The sequence below is a fragment of the Cynocephalus volans genome, chromosome 8, assembly GCF_027409185.1.
Source record: "Cynocephalus volans isolate mCynVol1 chromosome 8, mCynVol1.pri, whole genome shotgun sequence".
Taxonomy (NCBI): Eukaryota; Metazoa; Chordata; class Mammalia; order Dermoptera; family Cynocephalidae; genus Cynocephalus; species Cynocephalus volans.
Genome location: NC_084467.1, coordinates 43,686,456 through 43,702,118, shown reverse-complemented (window position 1 = coordinate 43,702,118; position 15,663 = coordinate 43,686,456). Strand labels below are relative to the sequence as shown.

Here is a 15,663-nt window from a genome sequence, read left to right as displayed (position 1 = left end):
ATGGCTTATTTTGCTATCTCGTTCATCCACTAAATGATTTCTGAAGACAGAAACCATTTCTTTCCATTGATATCAGTCTTCACTTTACATAGAGACTGGGATGTAGTAGGTACACAAAAAATATATTGTAAGTGAGCATCTACCATAGTAAAAGTACTGGGTTTAGGAAACTGAAGGTTAAATGACAGCTCTTGCCTCCAAGAAGTATATAACTAGTTGGGAGAATAAGATATAGATACGATACACATAAATATCTAAGTAACAGTACAGGGTAGCATAAGTATTTGAAAACTCTTATGTAGGAGTAGAAAATAAATTCAGAGGAGAAAGGTATTTTCCAATAAGAAGTAAGCAAGTTTGAATTCATGGAGGCAGGAGGAACTAGGCTAGACTTTAAAGACAGTGTTCTGTAAGTTTGGAAAAGAAGGCATTTTTAGTAGGAGAACAAGGAAAAGCATAGCCCCAAATATAAGAATTTAAGAGAGAAGTAAGTAAATCAGTTTGGGCTGAGAAAAGAATTAGTGTAAGGAAGTTGTGAAATGAAGCTAGAAAGGGCAAATGGTAAAGGCCATAAAACATCAGATTGTGTGAAGAATGAGCTTAATATCCTCTGCGTGTTAAATCCTGAGTTTGCCAAATTTGGGCTAGCAAACATTTGAGATTTTGTAACATGGGCTTTCTTTTTTAAAAAGAAATCTTCAAGGGTTCAGCTCCCCTTGCCAGCCAACTGCCAAAAAATTTTTTAAAAAAAAGAAAGAAAGAAATCATATTTCCAAACTGGTTCCTGGAAATAAAAAAAAGATATTGCTTCTAATAAGCATATTTGACAATATTCAAACAGGAATGACTGGGTATTAAAATTTTCATTAGTCAACTACTTCCTATCCGGGTATAATGTTAATTACCTAGTGTTATCAGAGTCTGTTTGTGGTGTATTTTTCATTTAAAGACAAAAATAAAGTAAAACAAAATGAGAAATCACTTTATTTAAATTATACTCTTTAAGGTACCAGGCTAGAGGTAGTAGTTTTTAATGCAGCTGGTACTAAGATTCAGAAAAATAGTTCAAACAAATGAATGATGCAGTTAAAACCAAGAAGCTGCTTTTGGAAATCCTCCTTTTAAAGGAGTTACTTTTGTAAGCAAACGCTATTTTTTCTAACTAAAATATTTTTACTGATACAACAAAAATGTATTGAAAAACAACAATGTACAAAGTATGCTACTAGAATCTTAGAAGTCCTAAAGAGACTAATGTAATGAACTAATAGTTTTATTACAGTCAATGGTATTCTAGAAGCAAAGTATTCATATGATTAGGTATAACACTTGACTAGATATTTCATGACTTAAATAACTATGATACATACAGGGCTAAACCAAAGAAAGGGTTAAGAAAATACTTGTATAAATAGCTGAAACTCAGAGGATAATATACCTTCCAGTGTGGTATGTACAAAGCCCAGCTAAATCTAATAAAATCCCTAATGATTAGATTTCACATTTACATAAATCAGGAATGAGCCTAAGGATACGGGTTAGTGTTAGATCACCAATGGTAAAATATGAGAAGAGGCCATTCTGGTAATCAAAACTAATCTCTCTTCCCAACTGCTATCAAAGAATAACCTTCAGTCACTGGATATAGTGAAAGTTTAGAGACCATTACTAAAATAATATACTTTAGATGAAAATATATCACTTTTTAAACTTGTTACACGTCATTTCCTTTGAGAAGTAGAGAACACAGGGGAAGAGGAGTGAGGTGAAAGACATTTAATTATGGCTTATCCATTAAGGTCAAATTGAGAGGGGAATTTAGGGAAAAGGCATCCCTCACTGAAGTGAATCTTAAGCAGACATTTCTAGACTGAGGCTTGAGAATGTATAATTTAATTAACCATTTTGGCAGTTACTCAAAAATGTAAATCTTTTAAAATTAGTATTAAGATGCATCTTTACTTTATTGGGCAATTGATATGGAACAATCTATTTTTCTTAGTTTAGAAATTGCAAACATACATTCTAAAGCTTTTCTTGCCAATAAATTACTGTATAGGGTAGGATAGAGCTCAAGCTCTCGTATCACACTGCCTGGATCCTAATCCTGCCACTTGTTAGCAAGGTAACTTTGCAGAAGTTGCTTAACCTCCTCTCTGTGCCTCTATCCTCATCTGTAAAATGGAGAGAAGAAGTCCTATCTTCATGGAATTATTTTAAAGATTAAATGGTATAATTCATGTAAGTAACTGGCAAGTAGCACTAAAAAATGTTATTCCTTCCTCTGGATATTACTATATATTATTATTATTAATATTAAGTGATAGGATCTGATATATTTTTTTAAAGTATGGCATCCTCTCATATCGCCATATTCTCTATCATAAGTCCAAATAGATTCACAAACGTAAATTCTCACCTTCGTTTTGTTCAAATTCATCTAACACCTTGTCCAGGTTGTAAGCTTCTGCTTGGAAGTAATTCTCCATCGGTGAGGAAACACCACTCAAGAGACCTGTTTAAACCTAAAAAGTAGATCAAATGTGTATTATACTTTGAATTATTAAATATAATTTATACATCTTAAGTATACAAGGATAAAATATCTTATAAATCTATTTAGACAATGATAAACTAAAACTTGTCATCCCACTGGATATATTATAAAATCTTTAAGCTAATAAAGTCTAGAAACCTGTAAGCTGATAGATATCAATATAACTAAATATATTCAGGCAGACTTAATGATCATTTCAAAAAACAAACTTCAGATGTTGACAAAGGATCATTTTGTTTGGGATAACTTTACATTTTTATTAGAAAGAAAACTTACAGAATTTTTTTCAAATGGTAAATGACAGGAAAGTTTAAGCACAGTGTGAGAGATATTAGTTCCAAAATACTAATGATGACTCTGATCTGTTATTCTTTTTAAATCTCTTCTTTTCAAGTACCATTTCTAAGCCTTCATTAGTATTAACTGATCTAAAAGCATCCTCTGGGCATGTACACTAGGTGTGTCAACTACTTAGAATGCCAAGAGCTAATAGGAGGTGATAAATAAATGCTATCTATTATCCCATTTTTTCATCCATTACCATGATCTCCATGCTTATCTGTTTCCTTAATTTCTCAAAATTTTCTTATTGGATTCTTATTGGTATACAGCTGGCCCTCCGTATCTGTGAGTTCCACATCCTTGGATTCAACCAACTGTGGATCAAAAATATTCGAGAAAAAAAAATGGATGGCTGCATCCATACTAAACATAAAGATTTTTTTTTTCTTGTCATTATTCTCTAAACAATATAGCATAACAACTATTTACACAGCATTTTCATTGTATTAGGTATTATAAGTAATACAGAGATGATTTAAAGTATATGGAAGGATGTGCAGAGGTTATATGAAAACACTACACCATTTTACACAGGGACTTGAGCCTCCACGGATTTTGGTATCTGAGGAAGTCCTGGAACCAATCCCCCACAGACACTGAGGGGATGACTGTATATGGGAAGGGAGGTCAGATTACAATTTCCCCAAAAAGTCTGAGTAAGGAAAACATGAAAAGAGGTAAAATTGGAAATGTAATATCCTGCTGTTACAAACTTTAAGTTAAATATAAAAAGTGGTATATTTTCCTTGACACATAAAGATAATGTTTCTTCTTCTCTGAGGTATATAAAAGTATCAATATTATTTCTCTCATTTTACAAATAAGAAGACAATCTCAGGTAATTTAACTGACTTATTCAAGTATTTATCCATGATTATTAATTTAGTGAACTTTTATTTATTGATTGGCTCCTGTTAGGTTATTTAAGTTTTGGTAGACAAATAGGCTATGTAATATTTAAATTGTTTTTTATAAACCAATCTTTTTTGTCTAATTATTTACCATTCAAAATCATTTTCATATACATGTCAGTCTTTTTGAGAAAGACTGCACATTTAAACCACCTAATGCTAAAAGCAAATGAAATTTTCCACAACACACAATCTGGCACATTTATTATATGCCTACAAAACTTAACAGCATTTTGTGATCACTATATATAAAATCTTAATAAACAGTCAGATTAATATATTTATTGTAAAACTACTGTATGCAGAGTAATTCAAGTCTCAGACATCATCCTTAACAAGAAGCTTATAATTTAGTTAATGGCAAACAATGCTAAATAAGAAAATTTAAATAATATTGTAAATGATTTTAAAGAACTCAGTACAAGAAATACAGTATATCACCAGGTACTATGTGATTAATTTGTCAGATAAAATTAACAGATAGGTGTTACAGAAAAAGGACTACAGAAATTCAAGAAGTTGTGTTGCTTTATCAGAATACCTGAGACTGGGTGATTTATAAAGAAAAATAAAATTTACTGCTTACAGTTTCTGAGGCTAGGAAGTTCAAAGTCCATCTGATAGTGGCAGCAATGACCCAGGGGTCTCACATTGCAAGATGGTGGAAGCAGAGAGAGCAGAGAGACAGAGAGAGACTCTCTTCTCTTTTCTTTTAAAGCCCTCAGCACCACACTCTGACCACCATTTTTAATACATTCACTACTGCATGGTCCTACAATCCAATCACCTCTTCAAGGCTCCACCTTTCAATTACCATTATAGGATTTCCCACCCTCTTAACAGACACAGTGGGGGCCAAGTTTCTAATGTTCTAATTGTGGGGGACACAATTCAAGCTTCAGGGAACTTTGGGGGGACACAATTCAATCCACTACAGTTATTTCAGTTCATCATTCTTTATTTGAGCTCTTAGCTCAAATAACATTCCACAGAGAAGTAGTCTCTGAACCTCCAGAAAAGGTGATGGCTCCCTTTAAAATCTCTCACAGAACTTCTTTTCCTTTATAATATTTATCGCCATCTATAATCATACATCATTGTGTTTATCTGATTAATGTCAATCTCTCCCACCAAACTGTAGGCACCACACAGGCACCCACCAGACTGTGTATACCATGTAGCCCCAGTGATTAGCACAGAAGCTGATATGGTATCTATTCAGTTAATACCTGTGGAATGAATAAATAAGCAATGTATAAACAGCTGGTCAATAGCTGTACTGAACTCCAATTACAATTGTTGATTCAGGCAAGCATCAAAAACGGATGCTAAATCATTAGTTAAATGGTTATCGATGAAGAGAATATTCACAGTGCCTCAAAGTATCATTCCACAGATGAATTATTAATTTCAAAAGAGGAAATATACCTTTACAATAAAGAGATACGGCAATCACCACCATAACCAAATGTTCTAACTTCGCATCACCAATGGTTTCATAAGCTAACATTATGCACTTTCTGATATGATGCAATAAGAAGTATAAAACACCACTTATACAGTATGCGAAAAATATTTAGCCTGATTTTAATCATGAGGAAACAATTAGATAAATCTAGAATGTGAGGCATTTTAAGACAACTGACCTGACTCTTAAAAAAAATTAATGTAAAAAACAGTGTAAAAAAAAATGTATAAAAAACAAGATCATTCTAAATTAAAAGAGACTAAAGAGATCCATTAATCAAATGCCACGCATGAATGTTAACTGGATCAAGAAAACATACACATACACATACATAGCAAAAAAATAACATTTTGGGGACAAGCAGGGAAATGTAGATATGGACTGTATGTTAGGTGATATATTCAATTAATACTCATTTTCTTGAATGTGATAATGATACTTTGATTTTATAACAGACTGTCCTTATTCTTACTCTTAGGAGATGGCCTGCTAAAGAGTTCAGAGAAGAAGTGCTTTGCTGTCCACAACTAACTTTCAAATGATTCAGGGGGCAAGAAAAAGCTGGTCGAGGGGAGAGGGAGAGAGGTATGCAAAAGTGGTAAAATGGCAAAAATTGATAAATCTAGGTGAAGGATATTTGGGTCTTAATTGTACTATTCTTTTAACTTTTCTATAGGCTTTAAATTTTTTAAGAGAAAAGAAAAAAAGGATGTACTGAACTGATAGGTGGTAAGCACTCCTCATTCTGGATACAGAAATTCTAGATAAAATAGATTATTTTAAAGAGTTTAAACAGTCAAATTCAAAAGCAAGAAAGGGAAACATACAAATGCCATAAACCTAGAAGAAAGCAAGCCATAGCAATGAGCAAGAAATGAATGGCAATCCACAGGAGTAACAAAACTAGATAGCATCTTTTAGACCTGGGGTTTGAAAGCTAGCAGGAAGGATGGAAATTACTGGTTGCAAACTCATAGAAGTCTGTGTACTGGAGGGGGCCAGACTAGGTTTTCTACATGAAGTCAGGAACTGGGGGAAAATCCTCCTCAGTGGCCCCAAGACTCAGTAATGGAGCAGAATGGAACAGAGTAACAATAAAATTAACCTTGAGAAATTAGAATTTCTAACCTAGTCCTCACTCAGGAGTAAAAATGATATTAAGTTTTCCCACTCAGGAACATAACATGGTTTATCTCTATGCTCACTCAGCCATTCCTATGACCTTTAATCATGTTTTTGATTTCAAAAAGTCATTAAATATTGGAGAGTCAGGGGAGAAGGGTGCACGTGACTACAAAAGAGTAGCACAAGGGAGCTCTTTGTGGTGATAGAATTGTGCTGTATCTTAATTGCAATGGTGCTAAGACAAATCTACACATGTGATAAATGGCAGAGAACTACAAACACACATTGAACTAATGTCAATTTCCTGGTTTTGATATTGTCTATATTTACGTAAGCTGTAGCCAATGAGAAAAACTGAATGAATGAAGGGTACACAGGAACTCTCTGCACTATTTTTGCAACTTCCTGTGAATGTATGATTACTTCAAAATAAAAAAAAATTTTTAAATATAAAAATTAAAGGGAAAAAAGTTATTAAAAACTGATAAGAAGAGCAGGATGAGGAAGGAATCCATGGAAGGGGGAATCAGAGCCCAAGTCGGGTAAGATGGCTGTCCTTGTGTAGGGGTGCCCCAGCATAAGGTGTCAGAGCCCCAGCAGGGTGAAAAAGTTGTTTACACTGAAGGTCAGCTCAGCATGGGGTGGCAGAGCCCAAGAGTGGTGATGAGGGCATCCACATGAAGGGGATAATCTGGATTGCAGAGTCAGAGAGCCCAAGTGGTGAGAAGGGTGTCCACATGCAGTAGCGGTAAAAAGGAAGTAGTGAGGGGTCAGTCCAGTGTAGCAGGTCAGAGCCTGTGTAGGATAACAATGGCCAGGGGAAAGGAACAGTGTGGCAGTGATAGGAGATTGGTTACATATACAGAGATGGATCAAGAAGAAAACTAGAAAGAAACCTACAGTGTTGGTTTGTAATTTAATTTGTGGGTGTAAACTGATGGACTTCAAAAAACACATACTTGAAGCAATAAATATAGATGTAAATACGTGCCTGTGTGTGTTTGTATACGTATATTTTCTAGCTCTAGCCACAGACCTTGGAGCAGCAACTCCCCACCTGAACTCCATGTAGCAATAACCATACCTAGCAGCAGATCTGGTTTCTAAGTACTATCCTCCACTAAAAGGAACAAAGCCATGGAGAAATGACTGATTCCAGAGCTGCAGTAAAAAATTACAACAGCCCTGACAAGAATGTAGAGAAATTTGAAACTTTATATATAGCATGAGGAAATGTAAAATAGCATGGGCCCTTTGGAAAACAGTTTGGCAGTTCCTCAAAAGGTTAGTTACCAAATGACCCAGCAATTCCACTCCTACTCAAATAACCAAGGGAAATGAAAACATATGTTTACACAAAAAACTGTACATGAATGCTCATAGAAGCATCATTCATAACAGCCAAGAAGTGGAAACAACCCAAATATCTATCAACTGTTGACTGAATAAATAAAGTGTGGTACAATATATTGATACAACAAAATATAAGACAATAAAAAAGGATGAAGTGCTGATACATGCTACAACATGGATGAACCTTGAAAATATTATGGTTAACTGAAAGAAGCAGATATAAAAAGCCACATATTATATGATTCCATTGATATGAAATGTCTAGAATAGGCAAATCCATAGAAACAGAAAGTAGATTAGTGGCTGCCAGAGGCTGGGGGATTGGAGGTAAATGGTGAGTGGCTGCTAATCAGTACGGAGTTTCTTTGGGGGCTAATGAAAATATTCTAGAATTTGATAGTGGTGATGGTTTGATGATTGTAAAACTTTGTGAATATATAAAAACTATACTTTAAAAGGGTGAATTTTATGGTATATGAATTATCCTTCAATCAAAAAAAAGAAGAGCCTTGAATATCCTGTGTGCTGGAAAGCAAGGAAGTGCTCCCAGAATGATGGAGATGCATCAAAAGGACAAAGAAGACAGTATGAAAGGGCTTCCACAGGCCAAATCAGAGGCAATTTGAGCATCAAAGTAAATTACAATAGCAACAAATTATAATCCACTGAATAAAAAGGAAAACCATGAGTCTTTACAATATGAATGAACTGCAAGTGTGATGAGGAATGGGATACTTACATAGTTTCAAAATACCAATCATCAAAAGAGAAAAGAATAAGTTCAGAGGAAAAAGCTGGAGACACCATCTTATTCAAGTGATCAAAGTGACCACCAGCAGTAAAGGGACAAATGGAAATCTGTGCTCCCTGACAGGTCACAATAAAAAGAATACATAGCACTACTTCTATGATGTTCCCACCAAAAATGCATAACCTGACTCTATCATGAGGAAACATCAAGCACAAATTAAGGAACATTCTATAAAACAACTGGTCTGTAATCTTCAGAAGTATCAAGGTCAAGAGAGTCAAAGACTACAGAACTATTCTAGGCTAAAGACTAAAAAGACATGACAACTAAATGCAACATGTGATTCTAAACTAGATCCTCCTGATACAAAGCAACATTATTTGGACAACTAGCAAAACTTGAGTAAGGTCCAAGGATCAGATAGTGGTAAGGCGATCAACATTAATTACCTTTAATGGCTATATTGTGCTTATGTAGAATGTCAGTGTTTTCAGGGAACACACAGTAAGACATTCAAAAGTCGTGGGGCATACAGCTAGCTGATGTGACTGTTACAGCACTGATGTGATTATTTCCTTTATGTCTCTTTCACTGGCATTTCCTCTTTATGCCATATATTAACTACAATGAACATGTGTACATTCACACATCAATTATTATTGAGAATCTACTACATACCACATACTGTCCTGGTCACTAGGTTACAATGATAAATAAGACAATATCCTAGACCTAAAGGAGCGCTGTGTTTCAAAGGGGAGATGGATGAGAAAACTTCAAATATAAAACACCTCAGTATGTACTGATATATGCACTCCGATCGCACCCTGTGGAGCCAAAGCAAAGGTGGATCCAATCCAGACTGAGGCAAGAGTTTATTATTTGGGGTAAGGTACATTATTATAACAAATATTCCAATAGTTTTTCTGTCGCTCAAACAAGAGATAAATTTATATCACATAACAATCAAGATCAAGTCTTCCATATTGTAGGCAACTCTACTTGGTGCGGTACAGGGACCCAGGTTCCCTCCACCTTGTTTCTCCACCATATACTGGGACAATACTATTCAAGGTACCAGTCTTCAAGGAGAATACAGATCAATGCACTGCTTCCTTCATGGATAAAGACTTACTACCAAAAAAATGTCAGCTGAACTAAACAGAAGTAATTTCAGCATGGACCAATAACAGTTCAAGAACGGCAGTTGGTTGGTGGGCCACACCTTGATTAGCACCACCCTAGGGTAACATGCTTTGACCCTTTTCATTAAAGATGGGTTTCAGCCATGTGTAGGTTGAGACAGCAGTGAGGACAAAGAGAAAGTAGAGGAAGCATGCCCAATTTATTAAAAACACAGACCAGGAAATGGCACACATCATTTCTGCTCACATTCTTAGTGAGCTTAGCCACACAGCAACATCTAGCTACAAAGAAGCTAACCAGACTGCCACATCCAGCAGCAGCTACTATAGAAGGGAAAAATGGATTTTGGTGGATTTGGTGGAAAGTGGATAGTCTTTGCTATAGTGGGTAGAAAACGTCCTAAAGAGACGGTGGTGGCAGAAAGATAAGATTTTGCCAGGTGATAGCCTGTGACATATCCTTTACAACAAACAGTAAATGTAAGAGTTTAAAAAAAAAAAAAAAGATTTTGCCAGGTGAAGACAGAGAAGGTTACTCTCTTTTCAAACTGCCATGTGAGAAAGCTAGGGACCATGAAATAGGTGGCCAACTGCGGACCCAAAAGTTCTGGTGAAGAAGATATCACTGCCAAGTGCCTCTGCTCCACCCTCAAATGAAGAGAAAAAGAAGTCGGTTTCCTATTGCACACTGTCGGTCCCATGCCTTTCCTCACAGCTTACATGGAAAAACCAGAGAACTCAGCCAGAGTATTCAAGGTTCCATTAGTGAATGGTATTATCAGTTTCTGAAACCAATCTTGTCCACATGCCTTCCTATAATTTTCTACCCCTTAAGTAATCATAGATTTGAAAAAAAATCTACCATAATCCCTAGTCAGAATAAAGTCCCAGATTCCTGCTCTATAATAATTATAAAAATACTTCCATTGTGGGTAATTATTGCTCTTCAGAACTAATCTAAAAATACGAAATAAAATAATGTAATTAAATTTACATACCTGATTCCTTTGCCCCCCCCATTTAGCTTTAATTGTTTAGCTCTAGCATAATGACTAAGAAATATAAATGACTTTAATTGGGTAGATATACCACTAATTTCTCCTAACAATATTGCTTAAATCCATGTCTTTTCATGCTGAACTTACTTTTATATGCATAAGGTAGCAGTAAGTTAACTCTAAAAGGGAGGTGCTAGCACTGATAGAGAAATTGGTGCTGTGCCACAATTTAACAGTAATTTTAAAATACACTTTTCCTCTGGATTTAAGTCAAATTTTTTTGAAAAAATATACTCCTGATTTAACAAGAGGTAATGTTATAAATAAAGCATATTACATCTGCATTATTCTCTGCAGATCTGGTTATTTTCTTACGGTCAACCTCTAAGAGAAATAAGAACATTGGTTTTCTTACTTTTTCCCTTACACACATGATGAGGAACAGACTTCTCTGTGCTTACTCATGATGTTGGTGGCACCACCGGCCAGTCCTGCTGATTCAGTGTGCTCTGTCTGATCCTAAAGAAAAAACACATTGCTCCATTACATTTGCTAGAACAATAAGCCCTAATTTTCTTCATATAAACCTATCATAGCCAGACAAATAAAAGCAATGGGACTTAAACAGTAAATTACAATTACACCTTTGGATTCAAAGACTTGGCCAGCATGAAAGGCAGCAGGAGACACATCTTACTGTCTGAGAAGGACAAAAGTTTCCACAAAGAGTTAAGAATTTTTACATACTTATTTTCAATGGATAATGCAAAGTGAAACATTAACAGCAGGCACTTTCGACCCAATGCCTTTCATTATGTTAATTCAAAAAAAATACCATTTAATTTTTATTACAATAGGCCCTCCAAGAATCCAATCTAAGAAAACTGCTTCACAAGAATATCCTGTTAGTGTGATTTTTTTCCCCCATACATACAGAATTCTTAAGTTGAGTTTCAAAAGCTTCCCACTGAGATTTTTATTGCCAAACTGTTTTTCCTCCAAATGGAGTCTCTTTTGACTCTAGTTCTCCTCCACTGCTTAGAAGCAATGGACCTATGAACCCAATATTAACCTTTACTATCAGGGGTATGCAAAAAACAAAGCTTCCTCAAATGTTACTTCCTTCTTCTGAATATATGAAAATATCCATGAAGTTATTATAGTAGTCCAACCTAAATGCCTCTGTAACTGCTTAGAGACAAGGTGAAATTTTTGAAGGGCCTAATTTAGTAACAAGATTAGTGGTTGACTACTGGGTATATACCCAAAGGAAATGAAATCAATATATCAGAAAGACACCTACACTCCCATGTTCACTGTAGTACTATTCACAATAGCCAAGAGATGGAATCAACCTAAATGCCCATCAATGGATGAATGAATTAAAAAACTGTGGCATATATACACAATGGAATACTACTCGATTATATATAAAAAAAAGATATCCTATCATTTGCAGCAACATGTATAGAACTGGAAACCATCTTGTTAAGTGAAATAAGTCAGGCACAAAATGACAAATACCACATAGTATTGCTCATATGTGGAATCTTAAAAAAAAAAAGGTTCTCATAAAGTAGACAGTAGAAAAATGGGAATAATGGTTATGGGGGGAGGGGAGGAGAAGAAAAGTGGTGGACTAATGGGTACACAACTATGATATCTACCCTAAGTGAATCAGTGTGCATATACACATGTATTGAAACAACATACTGTACCCCACAAATATGTACAAGTAAATGTTAAAACATTCTGAATAAAAAAAAAGATTAGCGGTTGAAACTAATCAGAATAAAACTAGGAATGTCATATTATAAGTATAAAATATCTAACATATAATCATAGTACTTTCAGAACAGGTAAGTGTCTCAGAGAAAATCTAATAAACACCACTTACCTTTAAAGATAATCTGGGACACCAAAAGAAATTTCCTGACACTATTACAAATATTTCATTATTTGATGTGCTTACTAAAAAATAAGAGAGTAAAAATAGAAAGGCCTAAAATTCAAATTTCCAGAGGCCAATAAAAAATATGGAATAAAAAAACCACTGGTGAAAGACTTTCCTATCTTTAGAACTTGAAAAACATGTATATGCTATGATATATTCTAAATGAGAAGAGCTACTGATGCTACTAAACTAACTTACACTTATCAAATAAAGGATTAAATCATGAAAGGACTATATGGGGTAGAAGCACCAAGGTCAAAATGAGAAGGAGGCAAAAGTAAGCCGCCCCCCCCATGCCTAGGTAATTGAAGATTTCCTTAAACAAAATTAACGCTATAGCTTAAAAGTCAAATCCTGTACACTAAGTGTGTGTATATATATATTTTTTGCTTGTTTGTATGTGAGGCAAGTCCTGTAATGTAATAATTGGGTAATTATTACAAATTATTAAAAATGGATAATATTATGTTAATGGTTAATTTTGACTGAGCATGGTATCTGTGAGGGTGTTTCTGGATAAGATTAGCACTTGAATCAGTGGACTAAGGAAAGCAGATTGCTCTCCCTAATGTAAGTGGGCATCATCCAGTCCACTGAGAGTCTGAATAAAACAAAAGGCAGAGCAGGGGGAAATTCTCTTTCTCTCTGTCTGATTAGTTGAGTTTGGACGTCTGTCTTCTGCTCTTGGACTGGGCCTTACACCACTGGCCTTCCAGTCTCAGAACTATGCCAATGGCTTTCCTGGGTCTCTAGCTTGCAGACAGCACACTGCAAAACTTCTCCACCTCCATAACCATGTAAGCCAATTCCTTATAAAAAAATTTATACACACACACATCACATAATCTATATACTACTGGTCTGTTTCTTTGAAAAACTGACTAATAAAAATAATACGAAACCTTCCCAAACAACATAGGTTTTTCTACTGGAATTATATTCTTTTGACCTTCTAATCTCAGCGGGCAAAGCCTCAACCCTGTTTAAGTCCAACCACCTACTTACTCCATAAACTCCCCCAGGTAGCTGAAATGTGGCTGGAGAAAAATCATACAAGATGGTGGCTGGTCTCAACTTTACATTTATGACTTCACAATATGTTTTCTTCAAGTCAATCTACTTTCAACTTTGCACCTTTTCTCCTCTCTCTGATAAGCCTAGTATCCTTCAGTTCAAAGCATTCCTTATTCAACTCTGCCAGAAAATAAACCTCTAGACTCCTGCAGGACAAAGGGGAAAATTACTTGGCTACACAGAGTAGAATATATGCAAAACTGACTTTTCCTCATATTGCCTTCCAATCAATCTGTTTTCAGTACCACACCTCACGTAAGCCTTTGGAGATCCCTGCAGTCTCCACATCACAAGTCTCTCTAAGGTTCTGTGAGGTAAACTACTTGCTTTCTATCATAACTCCCTCTGCAGGCAAGTAGCTTATTGCTTTTTCAGTTCGAAGACCTTCATTTGTTGGAATCTCACATCCACTGTTATCTCCTCTCCTATTGTTTCTGCTTACCATTTTAGTGGGGGTTTGGGGAAGAAAGAAAATTAGAGTGTATGTGTGCATGTGTGTGTGCACATGTGCATGCACACACACAAGGAGAATCCATCCTGTTAAATCATGTCTCCATTCTTACTTTGAGAAGTGACATATGATGAAATATATTTTTGCATTCTTTCTTTAAAGTAGACTTAAAGTTGCTAATGCCCTAATAAATAAATAAATAGTTCAGAAAAACAAATGGAGGGTAAAAGAGATAAACAAGCAACAGGTAGTGAAAAGCAGATTTCTATCACCTCACATAGCGAACAGGTTTCTCAAATAAAAGACAAATAATCTAGTACTTTTTACCCAGAATGAATACTTAACGGTAACGACCTTTCTATCACCATTTGACTTTACAGAATTGTTTTTTGGGAGGAACAAAATAAGTTCAGTAAATGGATAGGTATATAACACAAATTATGAAAACACAGTATATAATGTGTTTCAAATACAGTTCAAGATACACAGAAGAAAAAAAATTCACAGAACTCCTTCAATATTCCACTCAAATGTCACTTCCCAAAGTGAAATTAATAATCTCACAGTTCCCTGTGTTCCCACAATACGTTTATATGTACAACACTTTTCACATTACATGTAATTTTTCTCTTTACAAAACTGTTGCAACCCACTAAACCACAAGCTCACCCAAGAAAGAAAACCTTTTTTATTCATCCTTCTATCCCAATGCCCCAGCACAGTTCATGTCACACAGTTGGTATTCAAAATATGTGGAATTATTTAATTAAATATTTAATTAAGTATAGCATATAACACACTACCATGGCAAAAATTCTACATAAATAACTCCTAATTTCATCTTCCTCATCCCATTTCTACTGTAACTGCCTTAGTTTAGGCCCTCATCAGTTCTCACGTAGATTGGTTCAACATGTGCTGGCTGGTTAGCTCAACCGGTTAGAGTGCAGTATTATAACACCAAGGTCAAGGGTTTGGATCCCCCTAGTGTTACTGCCTCATTTCTCTATAAAATATATCCTATCCTTAAAATAAATCTTAAAATAGCTTTCTAAAGAGAAAAGCAGATTATGTCGTTTCTCTGCTTAAAAACCCTTAAATGGCTTCCTATCTAATCTACTTAATGAACATATCTCTGGATGTCACAGTGATAGAGCTTCATTTGTCATCACATATGCTACCCAGATTTATTGTGCTTTTCTAGCTAACTGAACAGGTCCCTTTTTCTCTTCCCCCAAGAATGAAGTATAATTTTTTAGCACGGCATAGAAACTACTTCAGAATGTAGTCTCTTCCTCTTCTCCAACCTGCTCTCCTACCATTTCTTTAAGCTCCAGTTATCCCAAACTACCAATATTTCTTGTGAGATAATCTATCATCCTTCTCTAGCATTGTATGTACTGTGCCTATGTTAGAAAAACTTGCCACTCTTCTCTGCCTAGCTAACTCACATTTACCCAAGGTTCACCTCAAACTTACTTTCAACTCAACTTTACTTGAATATCTACTGGTTGTTTTAGAAGAGTCACCCTAT

General features: G+C 35.2%; 1 protein-coding gene across 3 annotated transcripts in view; it reads right to left on the bottom strand.

The window, feature by feature from the left end:
• The window catches only part of ZFYVE9 (zinc finger FYVE-type containing 9), a 182,297-nt gene that overhangs the window by 113,123 nt on the left and 53,511 nt on the right, over positions 1-15,663 (bottom strand). For 2 of the 3 annotated variants that reach the window (XM_063106443.1, XM_063106445.1), the window contains exons 2-3: positions 11,066-11,169; positions 2,420-2,525 (exon numbers count right to left, since the gene is read on the bottom strand). In XM_063106443.1, the coding sequence (XP_062962513.1) occupies positions 2,420-2,489 (70 nt within the window). In that variant the 5' untranslated portion in view covers positions 2,490-2,525; positions 11,066-11,169. The remainder of the gene's footprint in view (positions 1-2,419; positions 2,526-11,065; positions 11,170-15,663) is intronic. The other variant, XM_063106444.1, reaches the window with a different exon arrangement.